The 26,526-nt window shown below is 38.2% G+C and overlaps 1 protein-coding gene and 1 pseudogene across 1 annotated transcript in view; both read left to right on the top strand.

The window, feature by feature from the left end:
* The window catches only part of DOCK4 (dedicator of cytokinesis 4), a 475,175-nt gene that overhangs the window by 234,074 nt on the left and 214,575 nt on the right, over window positions 1–26,526 (top strand). The window contains exons 9-11 of the mRNA XM_061197939.1: window positions 20,387–20,468; window positions 21,014–21,074; window positions 24,827–24,959. Coding sequence (XP_061053922.1) covers window positions 20,387–20,468; window positions 21,014–21,074; window positions 24,827–24,959 — 276 coding nt within the window. The remainder of the gene's footprint in view (window positions 1–20,386; window positions 20,469–21,013; window positions 21,075–24,826; window positions 24,960–26,526) is intronic.
* On the top strand, window positions 22,909–23,597 carry LOC133097030 (ATP synthase subunit a-like; annotated as a pseudogene).

Here is a 26,526-nt window from a genome sequence, read left to right as displayed (position 1 = left end):
GGTGCGCGGGCTTCTCATTGCAGTGGCTTCTCTTGTTGCGGAGCACGGGCTCTAGGCATGCGGGCTTCAGTAGTTGCAGCATGCGGGCTCAGTAGTTGTGGCTCATGGGCTCTAGAGCACAGGCTCAGCAGTTGTGGCGCACGGGCTTAGTTGCTCCACGGCATGTGGGATCTTCCCGGACCAGGGCTCGAACCCGTGTCCCCTGCATTGGCAGGCGGATTCTCAACCACTGCGCCACCAGGGAAGCCCTTGTATTACTTTTTTAAACTTCTTATTTTAGAAAATTTCAGATGTATAAAAAAGTAAAATAGTGTCATGAAGCTTCATGGACCTACCACCAGTAACAAGAGTGATTGACTCAGGGCTTATCTTGTTTTAACCACATCCCGTTCTAGTCCTCCTCTTTGCCCCCAGCTTATTGGAGGCAAATCCCAGACATCAAATTTTCATATGTAACTATTACAGGGTGTACCTATCTGTTAAGAAAAAAAAAAAAAGGAACTCTAAAGAAATTGCCACCTCCAAAATAAATATTCCCTTAACATCATCAGATATCCATTTCCAGTCATTATTCAGAGTTCTGCTGTTGACTGATGTATATTGTTTTACAGATTCCAAATTCGGAATTTGTAATTTACGAGATCCAAATAAAGTCCATCCATTGCATGGTTGATAAGTTTGCCAGTCACTTTTCAGCTATAGTTTCCCTTTCCCTCTCTCTCTTAAATTCCTTGTAATTTATTTGTTGAAGAGAATGGATAATTTGATTTTTTATTTCTTTTTCAGCATTCGAAGTCCAATCCAAACCATAAAATTTACTAGGCAAAAGATGGTATAGTTCAGGGAATGCGTTTGTTGTTAAATAGAATCATTAGTGCTGTTATTTACAAAAAATAAAATACAATCTAAGTGTAATCTTTATGGTGTTGCCCTGACCATTAATCACAGGAAATTACCTTGTCCAGGTACAGGTGGAGGGGCCAACATGTACAAACCCTGTAGAGGTTTGATTAGGAAAGATAGATGTTTATTCCTCTCACAAAGCAGACAACTGGCTAGGACTTTTTCATTTAACTTACCTCCTCTAAGAAGCAAACAGCCAGCATTTTATTGAGCGCTAACCATGTGCCAGACTTTGTTCTAAATGCTTTAAATATATTATCAGCACTCATTGTACAGGTGAGGAAGCAAGGCACAGAAAGTTTAGGGAACTTGCCTAAGTTTACAAACTGGCAAGAGGCAAAGCACAGAGTGGTAAGCCAGTGATCTGGCCCCAGAGTTTGCCCTCTGAACACCCCCTTCCCGCATTGGCCTCAGCCACATTCCTCCTCAAGGGCTTCAGTATTTGTCTGAACATTTCCGTCATTGAGCAGGATTTTATTGCCCAGAGTGAGAGCTTCAGAGACTGATAGCCCTAATAATAAGTTGTTATAAATTATTGATAGTGATAACACTGAAACTAATATAGGGCCTCAGAAATATTCCATGCTATAGAAATTGATTTTTCAAATTGAGTCCTTCTCAAGATACTTTAAGAATAGCAAAAAAGCATCAACTCTTACTGTGTGCCAGTGATCAAAATCTTAGATTCAGTATACTTGGAGATGTCAAATGCAAAAGGAGTCAACACATGAAAATTACCCCCTCTAGTTCACTGTGTGGAACAATGAAGCACACGGTACTTCCTCAGTACCAGGAAGGGTATGTTTTCTGACAGAGACTTAAAACAATTTGTCATTGATGTTGAGCTATATCTAGAAAGCCCATTAATATTATTCAAAACAGTTTCTGCCTGAAGCTGACCTAGAATATTAAGCCTCTGATGCATGTTGCAGACACCTGTTACTGTACCGGAAAGATGCAGGCATATTCTGACAGCATCTTGCTAACATGCACCTACCCTGTACTTCTTTTCCTTTTTTCCTTCCTCATTTGTTCATGTAACAGCATCTGCCCAGACACAGCCCCTGGCAGGTACAGCTACTTTGGACTCAATTATCAGCAGAAATAACATACTTTAATTTATGTGAGTGAGTTTTGCACAGTCTTTGACATGATTTATCACCATAAAAGATAATTTCTTAGTTAAAAAAATGTTTGCCAAATTAAGTTTTATATGAGTAAAATATTTTCAGAGAGCATCTATCTGGTTGAAAGTTTGTAATTTCTCCAAGCTGTAAGGGTATAGCTAGAAAAGTCAGGGAATCATTTCCCTAGATAGCATCTGTAATTTCATTTTATTCAATTCTATTCAGTTTATTTAACTAACACTTAATATAATGCTTACCATGTGCCAGAAACTGTTCTAAGCTGTTTAATAAATATTAACTTATTTATCCCTTGTAACAACCTTATAAGGTAGGTAATATTAATACAGTCTTCACTTGGTATCCGTGGGGAATTGGTTCAGGATCTCCCTCAGGTACCAAAATCCACAGATACTCAAGTCCCTTACATAAAATGGCATAGTATTTGCATATAACGTACACACATCCTCCCATATACTTTTAATCATCTCTAAATTACTTATAATACCTAATAAAATATAAATACTATTTAAATAGTTGCTTTTTGAAACTTTCTGGAATGTTTTTTCCTGAATATTTTCTATCTGCAGTTGATTGAATCTGCGGATGCAGTACCTACAGATACGGAAGGCTGACTGTATCCCCATTTTTTATAGATGGGGAAAGTGAGGCACAGAGAGATTAATAACTTGCCCAAGGCCACACAGCTGGTATATAGTGGAGTTGTATTTTAACATGCAGTCTGATCAGGCATCACTATTCTTAATCACTCTTCTATACACATTCTCATGAACTTCGATATTAATAGTAATCTGTTTTCTTCCGCAACCAATTTTTTACTCACCAGTGTATAGCAAGGGGTCTGTTGAGGGTTTTTTCTTTTGTTTTGTTTTTTTAAGAAACTGAAGTGGAAGAGGCTTGAGCTTATTAAGAATTGACAGGAAGGATCCAGTAACCTGGGAGAGGTTACACTCATGGGAGAGGGGAGGTCATTGCTGGATCAAGGTCCCTTAGAAGGCATCAATCAGGAAACAACCTTGAAATTGCAGGTGGGAAGATCAGCCAAGGACCGGAGAAAGGGAGAAAGGGCAGAGAGTGGATGTGCATAAACTGGGGTATAGGACTGGGAATATCGGGGGAGAGGGGATTTGTATAAAGAAATCAAACCACAGGTTTGGTTCCAGACAACTGAAATAAAGTGAGTATCAAAATAAAGCCAGTCACACGAATTTTTTGGTTTCCTGGTGCAGACAAAAGTTATGTTTACACTATACTATGGTCTTTGTGTCTGAAAAAAAAAAGTGCATATCTTAATCAAAAAATACTTTATTGCTAAAAAATGCTAACCATCATCTGAGCCCTCATCTTTTTTGCTGGTGGAGTGTCTTGCCACCAGCAAGACATATTGATGGTGCTGACTGATGAGGGTGGTCGTCGCTGAAGGCTGGGGTGGCTGTGACAGTTTCTTCAACTAAGACATCAGTGAAATTTGCTGCATCAGTTGACTCTTTTTTTCCATGAACGATCTCTCTGTAGCATGCAATGCTGTTTGATAGCATTTTACCCACAGCAGAACTTCTTTCAAAAATGAGAGTCAGTCCTCTTAAACCCTGCCTTATCAACTAAATTCATATAATATTATAGATCCTTTGTTGTCATTTCAACCACCTTCACAGCATCTTCACCAGGAGTAGATTTCATCTCAAAAAACCACTTTCATTGCTCATCCTTAAGAAGCCACTTCTCATCCTTTCGAGGTTGAATATGAGCTTGCAGCCATTCAGTCACATCTTCAGGCTCCACTTCTAATTCCAGTTCCCTTGCTGTGTCTACCACATCTACAGTTACTTCCTCCACTGAAGTCTTGAACTCCTCAAACTCATCCATGAGGGTTGGAAGCAACTTCTTCCAAGCTCCTGTTAATGTTATTTGGACATCTTCCCATGAAGCACAAGTGTTTTCTTAATGGCATCTTGAATGATGAATCCTTTCAGAGGCTTTCAATTGACTTTGCCCAGATCCACAAGAGGAATCACTATCTATGGCAGCTATAGCCTTACAAATTGTATTTCTTAAATAATAAGACTTGAAAGTCGAAATGACTCCTTGATCCATGAGCTGCAGAATGGATGTCGTGTTAGCAGGCATGAAAACAACATGAGTCTTGTTGTACCTCTCCATTAGAGACCTTAGGTGACCAGGTGCCTTGTCAGTGAACAGTAATATTTTAAAAGGAATCTCTTTTTCCAGGATACTAGATCTCAACAGTGGCCTTAAAGTATTCAGTAAACCATATTGTAAACAGATATGTTGTTCCAGGCTTTGTTGTTCCATTTATAGAGCATAGGCATAGTAGATTTAGCATCATTCTTAAAGGCTCTACAATTTTCAGAATGGTAAACAAGCATTGGCTTCAACTTAAAGTCACCAGCTGCATTAGCCTCAAATAGGAGAGTCAGCATGTCCTTTGAAGTTTTGAAGCCAGGCACTGACTTCTCCTCTCTAGCTATGAAAGTCCTAGATGGCATCTTCTTCTGGTATAAGGCTGTTGTGTCTACCTTGAAAATCTGTTGTTTGGTGTGGCCACTTTCATGGATTATCTTAGCTAGATCTTCTGGATAACTTGTTGCAGCTTCTACATCAGCACTTGCTGCTTCACCTGGCACTTTGATGTTATGGAGACGGCTTCTTGCCGTAAACCCCATGAACCAACCTCCGCTAGCTTCAAACATTTCTTCTGCAACTTTCTCACCTCTGTCAGCCTTCAGAGAATTGACGAGAGTTAGGGCCTTTCTCTGGATCTGACTTTGGCTGAAGGGAATGTTGTGGCTGGTTTGATCTTCTATCCAAACCACTAAAATTTTCTCCATATCATCAATAAAGCTGTTTTGCTCTTTACCTTTCATGTGTTCACTGGAGTACCACTTTTCATTTCCTTCAAGAACTTTCCCTTTGTGCAGTCACAACTTGGCTAACTGGTGTGAGAGGCCTAGCTTTCAGCCTGTCTCAGCTTTCCACATGCCTTCCTCATGAAGCTTAATCATTTCTAGCTTTTGAGTTAAAGTGAGAAACATGCGGCTCTTCCTTTCATTTGAATGCTTGGAGGCCATTGTAGGGTTATTAATTGTCCTTATTTCAGTATTATTGTATCTCAGAGAACAGGGAGGCCCTAGGAGAGGGAGAGAGATGAGGAACAGCCTACTGGTGGAGCAGTCAGATCATACACCCATCTTGTACGGGCGCAGTTCGAGATGCCCCAAAAGAATTACAATAGTAACATCAGAGATCACTGATCACGGGTCACTATGACAAATATAATAATAATGAAAAATTCTGAAATATTGCGAGAATTACGAAAACCTGACACAGAGACCTGAAATGAGCAAATGCTGTTGGAAAACGGGCGCCAATAGACTTGCTCGACACAGGTTTGTCACAGACCTTCAATTTGTAAAAAATGCAATATCTGTGAAGTGCAATAAAGCGAAGCACAATCAAATGAGGTCTGCTTGTACTTAGCATCATATGCTACAAATGTTTCTTTCAGCTTGCATTTAAAATTGGATGTCGTACTATTTGGTGATAGAAATAGTCGTAGCGTTTTATGTTTTTCATAGTCTGTGCAGCTGTGGATGTGTGTATTATCTTTCCTGTGTTGATATATTAATATGTCAGTTAATCTACAACAGAGTATAAGTTACATGGGCCAATGAAAATGACATAGTCCACTTGTTGACTATTTCCCTTATGACTATCAGTACTTTGGTTACTGCTATATTCTAAGTTTCAGGAGTAATCTGTTACTGTATTTCATTCTCATCAGAGGGTCTATTTAATAGGACCTAAGTGCCACCAGTGAGCCCTCAGCCTAGTATAGGGCTGCTTATACGTGTAAGCTGTTGGCATGGGCTTTTATTTGAGAAAATAGCACAGAGTAGTACTTCTCTAAAAAGTCTTATGCTGGTGATTAAATACAAAAAGTCTTTTCATAGTAATTAAGTTCAGATAAAGTTGACTTTCTTGCTGGTACCTTATTCACATACTTCACTGAAGTTATGTGCTTTTTCTACCATCACACAGTTAAACTCTCCATTTTCATTAAATGCTTCATTTCCATATAAATTTTATATTGCCTAAAGCTACCTTCTTTTTCAGTATACTCCAGTTCTGTCATTTAAGAAAAAGTAGTGAATATTATTGGTGAGGCACAGATTTTTTTTTTTTATATGAACTCATTCTGGACTATGAAATATATCTGAATTTTTCTCCATCCTCAAGACTCAGATCTTGTATCTTGTGCAGATACCACTCTATAGTATATAAGTGGCCAGGCTCTAGAGTCAGAGGATCTGCCATTGCCATTCAGTAGCTACATCAGCCTGGGCAAATTAATTCATGTCTCTTATGTCTATAATTTATCTGCTAAAAAAGGATAATAATAGTACTTCTCTCATGGGATTATTTGAGGATTACATGAGATAATGCATATACTTCTTAGTCTAATGCTTGACACCGGGTCATTGGTCAGTAATTATAAGCTATGATGATGATGATTAAAAACGGAAACTATACTTTAACATAACCAGAAATGATATGTGGTGTTTGGTCTTGAATTCTTAAAGAAATCATATAGTCTAAGGAATTATTATTAATTTTTAAGGTATGTGTTATTATAGTTATATAAGATTTAGAGAGACTAGTAAACAGGTTGAATGGCATCAGGGATATGATTTGCTTTAAAATACTTGAGCAACAGAAAAAAAAAGAGAGAGAAAAACAAAGAAAGAACAAAGGGATAGGTAGAGGGGTGTGACAGAATTAAATGGTTGTGAATTCCTTGTGACAGGTCTATGGGTGCTTGCTTTACCTTTTAGCATATAGTATGTATGGCTAATGAATTACCTCCTTAAAATTATCAGTGTTTTATGCATGTGGGCAGTAAAGCAATGAGGGCAGGCATTTTTTTCAATCTCTTCGAAAGAAGATGGGTTCATTAATCTGGTCTAGTCACTAGCCCCATACATGGTTTGGATTCCATTCTGCCTTGAATAATAATCCTGGGTTCCTTTGAACTGACAATGATATTTTTGATAATGTTTTTGGCAGAACTTAACAGGAATGTTTTCTGAAGGTCTAGAACATTCAGTATTAACACATATATTACAATAGTATTATCTTTAAAGCATAAGCTTTGACTCATATATAAAACAAAATAGGCAACTTTTAGAAGATTAATGTTCTGTGAGAGGGAATACCTTATATGCTTAAGCAAAATCCTGTGTCTATATAAGGACCAGCTTCCCCAAAACTCTGAATTAATAAAGGTTTGTCCTAAACAACAGGATCCTACTGTATAACACAGGGAACTGTATTCAATATCCTGTGATAAACCATAATGGAAAAGAATATGAAAAAGAATGTATATATGTATAACTGAGTCACTTTGGTGTACAGCAGAAATTAACACAACATTATAACTCAACTCAACTATACTTAAATAAATTTTTTAAAAAATACTAAAAAACATAGCGATTTGTTCTCCCAAAGGTGAGGAAACCACTCACCACTCCCGTGTTCATTCATTCACACATCACACAGTGCACAGGAGCAACAGTTGTGTGCCAGCAGTGTGAGGCCCTGCTGGAGACCCAAAGGTGACTCCTGGAGCAGATGGCAGAAGGGATCCAGGACGCATGTGAAGGCAGCTATTTCGAGAAGGAGGAAGGTCGCTTCTTCTACTAATGTGGGAGGGAGGGAGGGCGTTGAAATGGGTGTAAGATATTGAAATGGAAAAGAGGGACTGGGTCTGTGGCCTTGATCTTTTATAAGGAAAGTGGGGAAACAAGATGAACTGCTGCTGGAGAGCAAAAGAGAGAATGAAAGGGAGTTCAGGGCTGAAAGTGAGTTGCAGGAACAAGGTCAGCAGCCTTTGAGCAAAAATGTGATCGGAAGTGAGTTAGTGATGAAAAATGGAACTGCTGAGTGCAGGACGGGACCTCCAAAGAGAGACATCTGAAATTGGTGGTGAATCCTGGCTCCCAAGTTAGACAGCTTTTGCCAGGTGTGCTCAGGAAAGAGGTATCAGGCAGTAGAGTTGGAGTCTGACACATCACAGTTGGAAAGAACTGAGAATGGGAATCTAGCATAATGAGGAGGAGAATTAAAGACATTACAACCATAGCTTCCATTTGGTCTCTTCAGAGGCTGATGTGATCTAATTGCCTTTCATTTTTAAGAGGAAATTAAAGAATTAGGACTTCTTTTGAAAAGACTTAGTTACTGGGAAATTTTTTTAAGACCTTACAGGAGGGAGCTGTTGGAGAGAATAGTTATTTAGCCCACTCTTGGATAAAATGCTAATATTTTTGTGTCTATATTATAGTACATAACACAGTTAAGGGAGCACATATGATTCTTTAATTCTCTGAGCACTGCGCTAGAATTTCTCATTTCATACCTCATTTACAACTTATTATAGTGTGATCACACAAGTTCAGCCTCTATATTTTTACATAAATTAGGAGCATTTGTTGTTTTGAACGTAGAAAGATAGTTGGCATAGATCTCTTTTTATAGTTTTATGTTATAAAATTAACTCAAAATTATAACCTCTCCAAAGTACAGCAATAATGGAGGGGGGAAAGGTCTGACTGGCCATGCATGCAGGGAGCACAAGTGTATTTGAGAACAGAAATAGAAGAAGGCATTCAGAGGTCCTCCTTGGACTGTGGCAAGATCAACAATTCCATGTGGCCCAGAGTGCTTCCTGCTGTGTGCAGACGTGCTGGCACAGAGTTCCCTGTGGGTGTCTGTACATCACTGACCCACAGTGACCTTCCCTCGGGCTTCCTCTTTAAAGGCATGAGTGCTTTTCACTCTCCCCCTTCTTTGCCATCATTTGATTCTTCTAGCAGGTGCATGAAAATTGGGGTTGTTGTCACTTCGAAGTTAATCAGGTTCTGTGGTTTGCTCCCCCTTTGGTCACACTTCTGTTGCATACAAAAAAAAAAAAAATTGAGATGTAGTGATGTTAATAGGAGAGATTTTAAGAAATGGACCAGGAGGAGAATCTAAATTTAAAAAAAACAAGCAAACAAATAACTTTATTCATGCTGAGAACACCCAGCGTAGAAAGTGATCCACAGTTTTTCTCTGTAGCATTTTAAGAGCCACACAATTCCAATTATTTTTGAAATTTTAAATTACTACATTATTATAAGAATAAGTGGCTGGAACTTTAAAGTGGCAGAAAACCAAAAACTCATAGAGTAAATGTATTCAGAACTGGCTTTCTCATCCCCTTTAGCTCTAAACACTTACTCAGCCGACTTGTCTCATTGTACTTAAACAGTGCAGAGTTTTAGAAATTGATCAGAAGGGCTTTCCACCCCTATTCCTGTGTTTTAAAAGATGACCAGATGGGTGTTCTTTTCACCAGGATTCTGGTTGTCTCTGTCTGTTCTCCTCTGCCCTGTGTCTGCTGCCTATAGAGAGAATTCAGATTAATTTAGTTTTCCTAAATTCACTACCAATTAAATCATGCTCACACATAGCAACCCACCTTACAAGGACTTTTTTGCTCTTCGTTGCCATTTGTGCTGTAAGGTGATTCACCATTGACAAAGGAATTATTCATGATACGGTTCTCCTTAGTTCCTTTTCTGAAGATAAGACTTTACCCTCTCCTTATCTTTCTGTTCCCAGCACCTTGCAGAGTGCCCTACACAGTCTGGGCATCGATGCAGTTAAAGGAAGTTTACAAGTCTCTCACTGTTGTTGAGGCAAAGTATTAAAAGATTGTGTCATTATTGTCTCAATTTTTTCTGTCTTCCTTCCACTCCAGTGGGGATGTGCTTATTAATAAGAGAGAGAACTCAAGCTTGAGTGCATCAGCAATGGTGATGGATTTGTTTCAGGTTCTCCTGTGTTAATCAGAACTGTACTCTCAGACATGTCTCTATGGGAGCATCATTTGCAAAATCTGTCCTGCTAAAAAAAAAAAGTAAATAAAGATTAGCAGATAAATTTATGGACAGTCCCCGACTTACAGTGGTTCGACTTAGGATTTTTTGACTTCACAGTGGTGTGAAAGCAATACACATTTACTGGAAACTGTACTTTGAATTTTGAATTTTGATCTTTCCCTGGGCTAGCCATATTCGGTACAATGCTCTTGTAAAGCTGAATGGTTTTATCAGGACGTAACCCTGTAAGTTGAGGAGTATCTGTGTAGCGTCTTCTCCTAAGTATTTCCATTTAGAGATCTTTGACTACAAGTTAAACAAAGACTGCATCTTTTTATTTCCATTGAGCAACAGAGATTTCACGCTATTGCTGTTGAATCACTGATCTTCATTCATTCAGGAAACAATTAACTGCTCGCCTTCTCGGGGAAAGGCACTGATCTGGGCACTGGGGACACATCAATGAATTAAAAAAAAAAAAAATTCTTGCCCTCCCAGAACTTACGTTCTATTGATGTTCAAAATACTATTAAGTTTTAAGTCAAGAAGTATTTTTAAAGGCTAGAGTTTCTCTTTGTATGGTAACCAGTATTGCTGTTTTTGTTTCACCAAAAATACTTGTGGTGTCTAAAGCAATGCTTCCTAAACTTTTCAGTGCCTAAAGTTCATTTTCAAAATTATGAAAACTATGGAGCTCTACAGAAAATAATGTACCTATCCTCATACACATGAATATTTGCATATCAGTGTAGAGGCTTTGTAGCTCCCTGGTTAAAAAGAAGAAGCATTTGACCTTTAGAAAGTCCAATTGCATAGGTCATCTTGTTAATAAATAGTATTTAATGATGATTTAGATACTTTTCTTTTTTTTAGATTGAAGTATAGTTGATTTATAATAATGCGTTAGTTTCAGGTGTACAGCAAAGTGATTCAGTTATACATGTACATATATTTTTTTCAGATTCTTTTCCATTATAGGTTATTATAGTTCCCTGTGCTATGCAGCAAATCCTTATTGTTTATCTATTTTTATATCTAGTGGTTTGTATCTGTTAATCCCATACTCCTAATTTATCCCTACCCTACTCCTTTCCCCTTTGGTAATCATAAGTTTTCATTTTTTTAAGTTATAATGAATATAAAGAATCTATCAGTATCAGTAAGCTGTTGAAAGGGACATTTGATTTTGGCTTCTTTCATTTTAAAAATTAGAACTTTTTTTGAGATAATAAATGTATGAAAGACATTATACTTACTGTTTTAGCAGGGCTTGAATTACTTAGATTTTTTTATTTAGTCTGTTTTCATTAAGGTTTCTTTGCCTTTGCAAAGAACTGCATGCTTCAACCCAGAGTAGTTATAAAGAGCTCAGGTTTGCTTTACTTTCAAGATTGCTTATTACAGATACTTTCTAACAAAAGAGGCATTGTTAAAAAGGTCAGAATAATTACTGTATATAAATCAGAGCGATTCCTCCCTCATGAAATGTCAAAGGTATAGTGTTTACCATAATCAAATCATGTAAATTCCAAGAAGAATAAGCATAAGACATTCTGCGTGTAAACAGGCCTTCTTATTTCACAGTCCTTGTTTCTGTTGACCAGATCCTATCATCACCTACTTTTAGTTACTTCTCTAAGAAACTTGTTTTCTAGTGAAATTCTTAATGAGTTCTCTAGAGATAGACATAAGCAAGTTTTTTCCTGAGTGGCTCAGTTCAACAGTTTAGCTGTTTCTAAGGATTTTACTTGAATTCAACAATGAGATTTTTAGGGTCTCAAGTCTTTAGAACTTATAGTCATTACTGTTTTTCTCAAATCAACAGTTGAACCAAATCGTTTCTTTAATTCATCCGTCAATCAGCAGGTGATCTGTACATCACTTATTTATAACTTTAGAAAGCATTGCACTCCTTTTTCTTTGAGCTTTACCTTCCCAAGAAGAATTCTGATTCAGTTAGCTTTATTCTCTGAAAAGAAAAATAACATGAAGTGGTTTTAAGTCATTCTAAGCAGTAAGAAAGAATCAGCTTGATGTTCAACATTGGCAATAGAGTTGACTGTAGTTTAAAAAATTATCTCCCTTTTTCATCATTCAGCTAAAGCAAAATCCTTTATTGTCCTGACAAAGCCATCCCATTAGTTGGTTGCTTAGTCCTTCAACCTCAAATATTTGTAAAGTGAATCTGGACTTGGGTATTAATATTAAAAAAGAAAACTCCGAGTCTTTCTGCTCTTTAGGCAAACTACTGTGGAAACCCTGGTATCAAGGATCCTTCTTGTTTCATTTCCCTTTAATCAGAAGAGCTCATGACCCTTGTGTTGCTTTTGTTTTAAAATTAGAAAGCACATTAATAACTTTATCTAGAAAGACTTGCTTGAGGAGTTGCTTTCATTTATTGCCAAGGAAAAACTTCATTTGTATCAGTCACATGGTTGGGAGAAGAAAGGGGAGAAGTCGTTGACCTGAAGATATCAGGCATTTGTTGCCTGTTTTCTGGTTGTATACGACGATCATAAAAGACAGTCAGCAATTCTGACTCATTAGTGCCTAGGCATTTGGGTCAAAACAGTGGTTGTTAAATATGACTGTGCTTTTAAACACATAGGGAGCTTTTAGGTCCATAGTAAGTCAGGATCCCCAGGCTAGGGCCTGGGCTTTATACAGCTGCCAGGAGAATGTTGTACACACCCATGTTCGGAGATGGCCTGGATGAGAGCCCCTTCTTCTGTGCCATGGTGAGCACCAAAACTCTTGGTCTAGCGGCCACCCCAGGGCAGCTAGCGCACCTTCCACTCACTTCCCCAGAGTATCTTGCCGGGTCTGCAGTAGCACCAGCTCCTGGGGGCGTTACTATGACAATTTAGAATGCTCCTTGAGTTGTCCTTTGCCACTCGTTCTAGGAAAGAACACAGTAACAGTTCCCTGCACGGATGGTTGGAAGCGTCTTACACTGTTAGTCAATCAGAAAGCATTCAAGAAAATGCAGGAGGAGCAGTGAAATGGAAGCATTGAGATCACCTTCTATTTGTGTATTATCGCCTTTTGGGTAGAGGGCCTAGAGTCAGCGCAGCTGAACCATTCTCCTACCTCTTCTCACTATTCTCCTTCCGTCTCGCTCCCACTGTGTGCTCCCTGACTGCTGGTGCATCTCCCTGCACTACTATTCATTGTAGAGTAGATATTAATTGTCCTCACACACAGCATAGTTAAATTTCAGACAAGGGACTTGGCTTTTTCAAAGACACTACTATTTTTTGGTATTTACAATTGTTTTATAAAGTGTAAGCGTAGGACTTCCCTGGTGGCGTGTTGGTTAAGAATCCGCCTGCCAATGCAGGGGACAAGGGTTCGAGCCCTGGTCTGGGAAGATCCCACATGCCGCGGAGCAACTAAGCCCGTGTGCCACAACTATTGAGCCTGCGCTCTAGAGCCCGCGAGTCACAACTACTGAGCCTGTGTGCTGCAACTACTGAGGCCGTGTGCTGCAACTCCTGAAGCCCGTGCTCCTAGAGCCTGTGCTCTGCAACAAGAGAAGCCACCACAATGAGAAGCCCGCACACTGCAACGAAGAGTAGCCCCGCTCGCCGCAACTAGAGAAAGCCTGCGCACAGCAATGAAGACCCAGCGCAGCCAAAAATAAATAAATAAATTTAAAAAATAAAAATAAAAAAGTGTAAGCATAAAAGAACCAGACAGTTCTTTTTCCAATTAGTGTACCAGAATACGACCACCGAAGTGTTTGCTCTCTTTTGTTACTATCACTTTTGGAGAACATAAATTTATTTCAGTGACTTAACTGTTCAAAATGATTTTGGAAATATTCTTTGTAATTTTTTGTAGATTAATCAGACTTCAACCCAAGATATTATCCAATCATATATTTTTGGATAAAGTATACATTGTGTAACTTCCACAAACATTAAACCACTAGGCAGTTTTGCTTCTTGTGAGAGGGGAGCTATAGAGTGATAAACATGAATCCATATAGAGAAATACAAAAATCTCCTTGGCGTTGGTCATTCCTAACTTTAGGTGCATTGCTCTTTGAAGGCAAATGATTGTCCTAGGAATGCCATATGGGAGAGCCACTTTATGTGATTAGTCAGAAGGCTGGGAGGACCCTCCCACATCTGGCCTGGAGGCCTCCAAGACCCTAGGTAGGGCCTTTCCTACAGGACAGCTGCTTCTGAGTGTTACGATAGGAGGAGGGGGTGGGAAGATAGGAGCATCCTATCCTGCTGAGAAGGGGAAGGAGAAGCCATTAGGGTCTTCAGAACCCTACTGTGCCTCCCATATTATTTGCATCACTGGTAAAAAGTTTTCTACCAAACTATGCTGTTGAAGTACACCCTTTATTATCAGAGGTTGTTTTGAGTACATCAGAAAGTCAGTAGTGCAGCTGAACAGGTTCACAGACATAAACTCCCTAAACACAGATATGTTTGTGACTTTATTTTTTTTGGTCTGGCTTCATGCATTTTTAATTATTATTTTTGTATTTTATTGAAAATATTCATAATAAAATCCTTGGTTCACGTGACATGGGTAGGCTTGTTCTTTTTGTCTGTTTTGAGGTGTTCTGTTATTTTGAAGACAGCATAACATTGTGGTTAAGAGCTGAAACTTTGGAATCAGACCCTGGAAATTAACTTCCTGGTTCCAACCTTGACTGACCATGCAACTTTGGCCAACTTACCCAATATCCCCAAGCCTCAGCTTTCTCATTTGTAAAATGGGGATGCGAGGGGCTCCTACCTTATAGGGTGGTTGGGAGAATTAAATGAGAAAATCCATGTAAAGCATATATAAATACACCAGGACAGGGTATATTTTGACTTTTACTATTTTTTCACCAGGGATATCTGGGAATACTCTCGCACACTCTTATTTCATTATCTTGGTTTTCTCAAATCCTTGTTAGAAGAAGGCAGGTTATAAATAATAAATAATTGTGATTTTTTTGTTCTTTATTTCCAAAGAAAGAATTTGAGATTGTTGATTTATAATATGTTGATTTATAATGGCTCACACAAGGAATTCAGGTGGACACTAAATTTCTCTGGCAGTGATATTTCCTCTGGGAGGACATGGCACTATAACGGGAAGTCAAATGATGATTTTTCTCTGCTGGTAATAATATCAACTTCATTTCTTAATGTGTCTAGAAGTGTTCTATGTGCTTATTCATTCTTTGCTGATGAAGAAGGCAGTATTCTCATTTGAAAACATATTATGTCACCATAGATATTTCCATTACTATATGTTTACTATAATAAAGACATAGGATATGCGTGGCAGACAGAGTTAAATGGCATGATCTAGAATCTGGAGGGGCCATGAAGTTAATTATGTGACTCTCACATCTGGTGGTAAGGTACCATTGATTGAAATGTCTCTGGAGAATTTTGTACATTTCACTACTGTGAAGTAAAAGATATAGGGAAGAGAGCAAAAGTTGCTTCCCAATAATTTATATTTTACTGTATTTTTTCCTAAAAGGTTGTATTTGTTCAGTCTTTAAACACTAAGGAGGTACCGAATCATTGGCTAGCAGCTGGGAATGTAAAGGTTAGTAGTCATGGGCCTGTATTCTAGTTAGTCACAGTGTAATAGAAAGAAACACACATACCTCTTATGATGAGGGGGAAAAAAGTATAAATAATGTAATGTAGGTATGCACATCTTATAATAGGACACTTCTTAAATTCACAAAAGCTAGTTCTGTTTTCTGATGAGGTGCCACTCTTTGACTTACAGTAGAGAATTGAAAATACCTTTGTGTGTGGCCACAAAAGTTTGTGAGAGAATTTTAGAAGATGTGCCAGAGTGAAATGTCATCCACTCATTTGGTCCCCCCGCCTTGAAGGCAACATTTTGGCATTCTCCAGACGTGTGTGAGCGTGTGGGTGGTATTTATTGTAATCTGAAGATTCTGAAATGTGTTGCTGTAGTTCTTTTTTTTCTCTGAAACCATTTGCTGATTAAGTGGTTGCTGTATCACCAAAGCTGAAGAGAAATTGATTGAGTTTGTATACCAACAACTTTCACCAAATGAATAAAAATTTTATTTAATTGGCCATAAAAAGTTGTGTTTTTTTTTCCTTTTAAAAGAAGTCTGGTTTTAAAAAAATTGCACGTGACTTATTTCTCCATAGTACCCATATTCAGTCTATTTTTATCTCCCCTTTAAGGCATGCTTAAGCTAAGGGATATGGCTTAGTACATATTGGTATTCTTTCTGTAATAGGATATGATAATAATACTTGCATAATCAGGATTCTGTCTAGACTAGTGAAATTAAAATAGTGACAGAGCAAAAGGAGTGTCTGAAATAGAATGCTTTAGGAAACATTATTTTACCAGAAGATTGATGAAATTTGTGAATATGGAATAGAATTTTATATCAGTATTAAAGTTAAGGTCTCAATATGTAGAATGCCATGTTGACTTTTGTATATTAATATTACTGTTATTTATCATTTTTGACTGACCTGTCAGAAGATAAAGTGACATTTGTTTCAAATGTTTCAGCAGGGATAAAGAGGAGCCTCAAACATAAGTGTGCCTCAAACATATAAAAAAGAGCACGCGGCCCGCAATCAAGAGAGGGGAAAATGGTCACACTGCTTGCGTTTGGGGCTGAAATACAATCAATAAACATTGTATGTTAGTAGGTGACTGATGACTAAGAAGCAAAACCAAACACTGGTCTTAAACCTCCGGAGTTTTGACCAACTAAAGCCAAATACTTAAATCTTTCTGGAGGTTTGCATTTGTTTAGTAAAATAATTTATTTCCCAAGTCATTTTTCTAAGTATGTTTCATTGAAAAAACTACCAAGGAACAATTTCAAACCAGGGATGGCTTTGAAACCTGCTAAATCAGAATTTCCACTTCTTCCATTCCTCTTAGCCGAGGAAGGACGTGGGGTCCCTCTTGGGACCAAGCTTGACTGTGTCAGTGGAGTCCTGGAGGATGAATGACTTCTCCCTTATCTCAGTATTCTGTAAATATTTGCTCAATTATTCTATGAAGCAGAGAAAGAATTTATTTTGTAACATTCAAATGAAGTACGAGCGTTTTGAATTATATGTGGCATAGAATTCCTACTCAGCCACACACCAGCTCTGTAATCTTTTTTTTTTAATTTAATTTAATTTATTATTTTATACAGCAGGTTCTTACTAGTCATCCATTTTATACACATCAGTGTATATATGTCAATCCCAATCGCCCAATTCATCACCCCCCCACCCCCACCCTCCCCGCCACTTTCCCCCCTTGGTGTCTAAACGTTTGTTCTCTACATCTGTGCCTCAATTTCTGCCCTGCAAACCGGTTCATCTGTACCATTTTTCTAGGTTCCACATGTATGCGTTAATATACGGTATTTTTTTTTTTAAATCAGTCATCAATTTTATACACATCAGTGTATACCTGTCAATCCCAATCGCCCAATTCAGCACACCACCATCCCCACCCCACCGCGGTTTTCCCCCCTTGGTGTCCATACGTTTGTTCTCTACATCTGTGTCTCAACTTCTGCCCTGCAAACCGGTTCATCTGTACCATTTTTCTAGGTTCCACGTATATGCGTTAATATACGATATTTGTTTTTCTCTTTCTGACTTACTTCACTCTGTATGACAGTCTCTAGATCCATCCACGTCTCAACAAATGACTCAATTTCGTTCCTTTTTATGGCTGAGTAATATTCCATTGTATATATGTACCACATCTTCTTTATCCATTCGTCTGTCGGTGGGCATTTAGGTTGCTTCCATGACCTGGCTATTGTAAATAGTGCTGCAGTGAACATTGGGGTGCATGTGTCTTTTTGAATTACGGTTTTCTCTGGGTATATGCCCAGTAGTGGGATTGCTGGATCATATGGTAATTCTATTTTTAGTTTTTTAAGGAACCTCCATATTGTTCTCCATAGTGGCTGTATCAATTTACATTCCCACCAACAGTACAAGAGGGTTCCGTTTTCTCCACACCCTCTCCAGCATTTGTTGTTTGTAGATTTTCTGATGATGCCCATTCTAACTGGTGTGAGGTGATACCTCATTGTAGTTTTGATTTGCATTTCTCTAATAATTAGTGATGTTGAGCATCTTTTCATGTGCTTCTTGGCCATCTGTATGTCTTCTTTGGAGAAATGTCTGTTTAGGTCTTCTGCCCATTTTTTGATTGGGTTGTTTGTTTTTTTAATATTGAGCTGCATGAACTGTTTATATATTTTGGAGATTAATCCTTTGTCCGTTGATTCATTTGCAAATATTTTCTCCCATTCTGAGGGTTGTCTTTTCGTCTTGTTTAAGGTTTCCTTCGCTGTTCCAAAGGTTTGAAGTTTCATTAGGTCCCATTTGTTTGTTTTTATTTCCATTACTCTAGGAGGTGGATCAAAAAAGGTCTTGCTGTGATTTATGTCAAAGAGTGTTCTTCCTATGTTTTCCCCTAAGAGTTTTATAGTGTCCGGTCTTACATTTAGGTCTCGAATCCATTTTGAGTTTATTTTTGTGTATGGTGTTAGGGAGTGTTCTAATTTCATTCTTTTACACGTAGCTGTCCAGCTTTCCCAGCGCCATTTATTGAAGAGACTGTCTTTTCTCCAACAGCTCTGTAATCTTGGGCAAAACTATTTACTATTTCTCAGTTTTCCCAAGTATAAAATGGCATAATAATAATACCGACTTCCTAAAGGCGTAGTGAGGATAAAAGGAGTTAATCCATGTAAAGTCCTTAGCAGAGTGCCCTTTCTCAAAAAAATAGTGTTTTCTCAAAAAAATAGTATTACCTAATAAAAAATTAGTATTACCTAATGACTATTTTAAAGTGTAATTCATTTATCCCAAGGTGAATTTGTGAACATTTCCTTTTAGTACATATTAAATTTGAAATAATAGTAAATATTCTTCTACTCTGAAGAGAGTTTGCAGTCCTTTGCCATGAATTATAGTAAATGACAATTGGATTAGATTGATTTAACTCTGCATCCAAGGTTGGATCTGTCATTTCCAGCCTTCACTTCAGAATTATATCCTATGGGAACTTTATAGTCTTCATTTGAGAATCCTTGCAGCAATTTATATTCTCTTCAGTCACATCTCATCAGCCACTGCTCTGTGGAACAAGACATAGGTAATAAGTGTGGAAATGACCCTGTAGAAATGTGTATTGGTTGCCCTTTCTCATGTGAGAGATCAGGGTTAGGCATAGTATAAGAAAAGGACAGGGTGAGCCAGGTAGAATCTGTTAAATATATCTATCTAGATTTAGATGGCAAAAGAGAATAAAAATGTTCCAGAACAACCATAAATTCAAATCCATATGCTTCCTTAGAGATCTGATTATGGTCCTCATTTCTCCCCCTGTAGGGGAGAAGGGTGATTTTGGATGACAGAGCCATTATTTACGGCAAGGACCAAGTGATAAATAAGCATGGAGACTTGGAAGGGTCTGAACCTTACTAATGCCCTACCTTCCCTTTCCCTGCTTGATCCCTAGGCTGAAGCTACACTGACCAAGGCCACACCATGTGCTAATGTCACATTTTGGGGATGTTGGCTGTGTGTTTTCTGCCTGAGGTAGCCAGCCATTTGATTCTATTGTAGGCACCAGGGTATTAAAATTCAGAAGCTTGTGGTAGCTGGTAGATTAATTTGGGGGCGAGGGTGATATTCATTTTATTTTTTTGAACATAAATAGTGTAATACATTATCTTGGGTATAAATGGTGTCCACAAGTATTTATTGCTTGAATTAGTGGCTGATCAACAGCATTATTTGTGTTTGCATTAAATCTAGGTGTCACTGTATTTTCAACTCAAGTTCTATAGACAGTGCGAGGTCTTCTGTTCCTTTGTGGACCAAAGAAAATTCAAGTTTCATTTCTTGGTCTCTCTTTTTGTGTTTTGGATTATAGGTTTATAAGAGCATAAAATATTAAGCCTTCTAATGAATGGTTACCACTCAGAATGGTGTCCTTGTATGATGTTTATTAAATACTATGACACAAAACATGAAAAAAAATCTTAGGTACAAACACACAAAACACATTGTCACGTGTTTTCTTTTAGTGTACTTTTTCCTACTTTTTAAAATAATGATATCACTGATATAGAAGCTTATTCTTTTCAAAGTTAATTTTTTGCTTGCATATATATTTATGTTTTCTGCTTTTGCACTTGCCTCTTTGCCAGTTTTGTCAGAAGTGAAGCAAATGTTTATTGTCTTGGGTTCTCTCCTAAATTATATCCGCAGTTTTGATGTCAAATGAAAGACCTAGTAAGTTTTGAGTTTAACTCTTAGGATGAAGAGCAGCTAGAAAAGTAATGAGTCCTTACATATTAAATAATTTTCAAAATATTAAACTTCTTTTCTCTTGTAGTGAGAGATTTTTCTTGAGGCTGAATAGAAATGGGCTTCCCAAAGCCCCAGATAAACCAGAACGACAGTGCTCTCTCTTTGTGGTAAGTGGATCTTGTTTTATCCAGGTGGCAGATTCTTTCTTAAGTACTTTATCTTATTTAAGAGATATAAGTTATTGTGAGAGAACATAGTAGATTTGCTTAAACTTTGTAAATAACACATAAATTACAGTAGTGCCCCAAAATCTGAATACCAGCATTCACAGTCACACCTTTGTCCCTTAGTGTGTATTAGAGCCTGTCACACTATGGCCAAAGCCCAATGGTGATAGGGCTCAGTATGGCAGGTGGTATTTAGTATGTACTTAATAAGTGTTTAAAGAATGAGTGAGTGAGAGACTGAAATAAGAATGGGCTTTCCTTTTAAGTCTTATTTGACATCATAGGCTTACAGTAAAGTTGATTGTAGTGGTATTTTAGAACAGGATTTGAACTTCATGCTTCTGCTACAGAAATTCCATTAAGAATGTCTATGTTTATCTTTGTCTTTCTTCTGTTATTTGTGAAGATTATGTGCTATGTATGCCTTTTAAATGCTTCTGCATAAATTATGAGTTCTAAAATGACCAGACTTTGTTTTTTGGTAGGATTTGGGTAGCAGTGAGCTAAGAAGGGACATCTACATTACCGTGCACATCATCCGAATCGGTAGGTATGATACTTGGTGTGACAGGAGCACGACAGGGAGAATTACTGAGAGGTCTCTATGTAGTTGTGATTTATGTGATGTCTAGATCAGAAAGAAGTCAAGGCCACATTTGAATCCAGTAAGTACAGAATTTGGGAATTGTTCCCTGGTCTCCCCAGACTTTCACATCACCATAAATAGATTTTGTTCTCTTTCTGTATAAGTCATTAGTTAGTTTGTTGTGTTTCATTTTGTTTTATTGGACTCTCTAAACATATTTGATTCAAACACTTGGTATTTGTTTTTTTTTAATTCTGATTTCTGTTAACAGCATAAATTAAACTTCTAGGAGCTGGATTTCCTACAAGTTTATGGAACCAATTGGCATTTTCCAAAGTGCAGAAGGCTGCAGAGCATTATTACAGAAAGTGCTGTAAGAAAAGGGTTATGAAATACTGAGAACTTTGTATATATTTTTCACTTGTATAATTTCATCAGCTTATTAAAGGGTCTGAGAAGTCCTACAGAGAAATATAAAAATGCTTCTCTAACTTTGTTGACCCTCGCTTTCTCCAAATTTGATTTGACTGTGGAAACGTTTATATGATGTAACATTCATTAACATCTTGCAGAACACACTTTGAGTGTTCTACAGTGAACTTGCACATCAGTGCCAAAATGTGGTCACTAGTTTTTACGCATATAAGGCGTCTAAAAGCAGGCATTTTATGGCAGAGGAACTACATGGTGTAGCCTACATCATTTTTCTATTACAGCTAACCAGCCGATACTGGGAATTGGTTCCCACTTCCTCATTAACTGTGCTACATGACTTGCTGGGGATACTTCTGCAGGATAGTGATATCTCACCATGCAGTCCTGCACAGTGATCTTTATTTTTATAGTTTTTTATTTTATGCACATGATAACCACATTGTGCATTGAGAGAGACTATAAAACATGTCATTTCAACATAGATTTTCTAAGTATTTTTTCTCATAAAAATCTGTTCTGAAAACCCATTTCATTTTATCCTGTTTTTATATTTGAGGGACAATAGAAATAAATTAAAAAGTAAATGGTTTTTGGTTTTGTTTTAATTTTCTTTTTATAGATGAGTATGGGGTGGGGTGGAAATTGGAAAGAATCTTTTAAAACATTGGAAAAGTTGTAATGCGTGTTGCTGTGTATTTATGAGATAAAGCCTCTGTTCCCAGGATGGCAGGGGTGCAGTTTATGTAATTCTTTGTGTTTTTTTTAAAATTTATTCAAATTTATAATAGCAATTGTTAATGTAAAATGTGGTTTTGGATATCTTCATGTAAACATTGCTAAAATTTGAATATAATCTTCTACAGCGTTGAGAAAAAAAGTAAACCACTTTAGCTTTCAGAGCTTTTTAAAAGGTGTCTATAGGTTTTTGGTGGTAGAAACACACATGGTAGAGTGACCACATGCCCTGCTTGCCCATGGCCTGAGCAGCTCTGTCCTTCACTCCCAGGGTACAGCTGAGGAAACCACTTCACAGTATTACCCATCACAGGGCTGCCTTTCAAATACCTGGCATTTGATTAGTGGTTGTATTTTTTACTAAGATTTTTATGATCATTAAGTCATCAGAATGAATGTTGAATTAGAAATTATCTACCCTCCTTCCCTGAGCTTTGGTCAAATTAATTCTTTATTGACATTACTACAAAAACTTGTCTGATGATCACTCCATAAGATTGAAGGTAAGAAACTCTAAGAAAGATTAAGACTTAGTCTGCTGCAGTGAAATTAAGGAGTGGAAGATTCTTGTCCATCAGGGACAGATACGTCTTACTTTTTCTAGAGTATTCCTCGTACTGTTTAATGGGAAAAGGGCATGCTGACCCTCACTGGCTGCAGAGAGCAGGAAGTAATAGCACCTGCCTCAGAATTTAAGCCCTGATCTTTGATTGGAAAGAAGGGGAGGAAACAAAGAGAAATAGTTTCCCCACGCCGGATTCGTGAATAACTGTATGATTTCTATTCAGCAGTGATTAGTTCAACTTACCTCAAAACAATGGCTATTCATAACTCTGAAGGACAGACTTGAACATTAATACTTACATCATTTACTTATTGGCTCAACAAACTTAGTAGGTCTTTCACCACCATTCATTTACACCCACCATGCCTTTCAATAAATTTAGGAATGGCTATCCTTGTCTGAACACGAACAGTCATTCCTGGCTTTCACCATAAAACAAAAGCATCTCTAACCTATTTTCTACCGCCAGGAACACCCATCCTCTTATCAGTATATTAGTAATTATCGGAGATATCAGCATATTCATCCAACCAGTAGCCCTAGCTGTATGACTAACAGCTAATATTACAGCCGGGCACCTACTATCTCATTTAATCGGAGGAGCAACGCTAGCCCTAATAATCGTTAGTTCTACTACAACCTTCGTTACATTTATTATTCTTATTTTACTTACTATTCTTGAATTCACAGTAGTCAAGTTTACATATTAACCCTATTAGTAAGCCTTTACCTACATGGTAATACCTAATGACCCACCAAAAGCATGCATGTCACGTAATAAACACCAGCTCCTGACCTCAGAGGAGCCCTCTCGGCTCTTCTTATAGTATCCTGTCTAGTATATGAATCCATTTTAGCTCAACATTCGTATTATCCTTAGGCCTGTTAACCAGTATATTAATAATATATCAATGATGACAAGACATCATCCAAGAAAGTATGTTTCAAGGCTATCACACATCAGTCGTTCAAAAGGGACTTCGATAGGGAAAAATCCATTATTTCAGAGGTCTTCTTTTTACTGGTATCTTCTGTGCTTTTTATCACCTTAAGTGGTATTCCAGCTTTTATTTATAAGCATTTCTCTGAAGATGATATATTGCAGAGGCAGTTCTCCTTTATTACTGAAGAATGAAAGCCAAATTGGATGTTGCCATTCCTTTTTTTTTTTTTTTTTTCTATTTAACATTGGATTTGGGGAGTGCTAGAGTCATGCAGATGTGCTGTAGGAGAATTTCACTCAGATGGAAACAACTTACGGATCCGTTACCAAGCATCTGGAAACAGACTTACAGACTTCTTTCATTATTTTTCCTCACATTAACTTGCTATATTACAGCTCCAGTGTGCTTTTTGCTTTCAGTCTTCAAAATAACCCATTGGTAATTAAATGCAATGATAAATTAAAACAGTATCTCAACCACACATTTAAAAATGTCTAACAATTTAAACAAGTTGAAACTGTGTCAGAGTAAAAACCATCCCTGGAGATTTCAGCCTGGGTACGGAGTCAGGAAAGAGCGTGCTGATTTGATCACCTGTGCTTACTCGCTATACCTTCAGGGAATCTCAAACTGCTTCCTTTCAAAGGTGAAATATTTCAAATGGTTTTTAAATATGGCAGTTTTAAAAAGTAGAAAATGAGATAGGCACCACTACTGCCTTTTTTGATGTGAGCCTCCTGGGATGCCTTCATGAATGCTTGGGGGAAGGTACCCAGACATAGGCTCAGCTCCCATCTTCATGTTTTATAGATAACAGCTGATGGCCAGAGTTCATGCTGCGTGACCTTGGGCATGCTAGGTGGTTGGAGGGGAGAGTCCAGAGCCGAAGCAACATCTTCAGTTGCCCCAAAGCAGTGTCTTTTCCATCACCCAGTTACATTTCATATGGCCTATTTTATAACTATATGTGTCTCTATTTAAGGTGGATTAATCAAATGGCTCCTTGGGCCATATGTGCTTTTTAATTGAACAGGTCGGATGGGGGCAGGAGAAAAAAAGAATGCCTGTAGTGTTCAGTACCGGCGCCCCTTTGGCTGTGCGGTTCTTAGCATTGCTGACCTGCTGACAGGAGAGACAAAAGATGACCTCATCCTGAAAGTGTACATGTAAGAAGCTTGCACTCTCTGGGGGCTGGGGTGGGCGCAGAGGTACATGGGGACCCTACATGGCGAGTCCTGCTTTTCATGGGTAATGGAAGAGCCAGGGATGGGTTGCGTTCATTCCTCAAAAACTCAATAATCTGTAGGTTCACTACAAGTGAGCCCACAGATCAACATTTGCCTGTCAGAGGAATTATGAAATCAAGAACCAGAAAATACAGACAGTTTATCAGTTGGGTGGACCATCTACTGCATAGAGTACCTCCCGTGAATTTAAAGCCTAGCATGTCTTTACCCTCAGAGAGTTCATTTGTCCTTGGAAAATGGAAATAGTTTTTAATATAAATTAATTAGAATTAGGAAAAGGAAGTTCAGGTCAGGTGATTTCCCTCTTACTCCATGTATTATTAGTTTGCTAGGGCTGCCCTAACAAAGCACCATAAACAGTGAGACTTAAACCACAGGAATTTATTGTCTCACGGTAATGGAAGCCACAAATCCTGGATCAAGGTGTTGACTACATTGATTCCTTCTGAGGGCTGTGAGGGGGAAATCTGTTCCCTGCCTCTCTCTCCTAGTTTCCGGTGACTTGTAGATGCATCACCTGATCTCTGCCTTCATCATCACATGGCTCTCTCCCTGCTTGTGCGTCTGTTTCGGTGTCCAAATTTCCCCTTTTTATAAGGACACAGTTATATTGGGTTAGGGCCCACCCTAACGACCTAATTTTAACTTTATTAACTGTGTGAAGACCCTATTTCCAAATAAGGTCCTCAGAATGTGGGTTAGGACTTACATCATCTTTTGAGGGTCAGTGGGAGCAGACACAGTTCAGCTCAAACACTCCACTAAGAAAATCACTTAATGTATTACAAATCCTACGTTTTTAAAAATGCACATGGTTTTGGATCACCCCACCCTGAGCACCTCCCCACAGGACTGAAAATTGAGAGTTGACACACAGTGACATCCTCAGAGCAGACCCATGGGGGGTTGAAGGATGGGGGGTCTGCTTTCCACATTCCTGATTTGAGGACCACACTGCTGACCTCCTCTGTGAGTGAGCTTGCTTTAGCTTTCTGTTCTGGCTGTTGAGTCGATGTATCCAACGTGTGCCAATAGTTTTTCCATATGTGGAGGGAACGCACGTGGCGCAATGCCCGTGGGACATATACTTCAAATTGCTTTTTGACCACAGCTGCAGGGTTTCATGGATTTATCCATCCTCTACCCAGTGCCCCTGGGACCCGTGCCACACATTTGCTAATTAGTTGACAGAGATTTGCTTACAGCCTGTGGTTTAGGACTGGAAACTCTCTTTATCTCTTTTAAGAGCAATAAAATCTGTGACCTTGGTTTTAAACTTGAAAACTTCTGGTGAAACTAGTGGGTAGTAAAGCACGCTACTCTTTTTATCATATGGTCGGGCTTAAATCCATGATAATCCTCTTTCTAAACTCTACTGGTGTTCATAAAACATAATTTAATTGCAGTAATACTAATGATAATAGCCACCATTTACTTTGTGCTAACTACATGCAAGGAACCGTGTTAAGCACTTTGCATGTGTCAT

This window comes from Eubalaena glacialis, chromosome 8 (assembly GCF_028564815.1).
Source record: "Eubalaena glacialis isolate mEubGla1 chromosome 8, mEubGla1.1.hap2.+ XY, whole genome shotgun sequence".
NCBI lineage: Eukaryota > Metazoa > Chordata > Mammalia > Artiodactyla > Balaenidae > Eubalaena > Eubalaena glacialis.
This window is presented reverse-complemented; position numbering and strand designations above follow the sequence as displayed.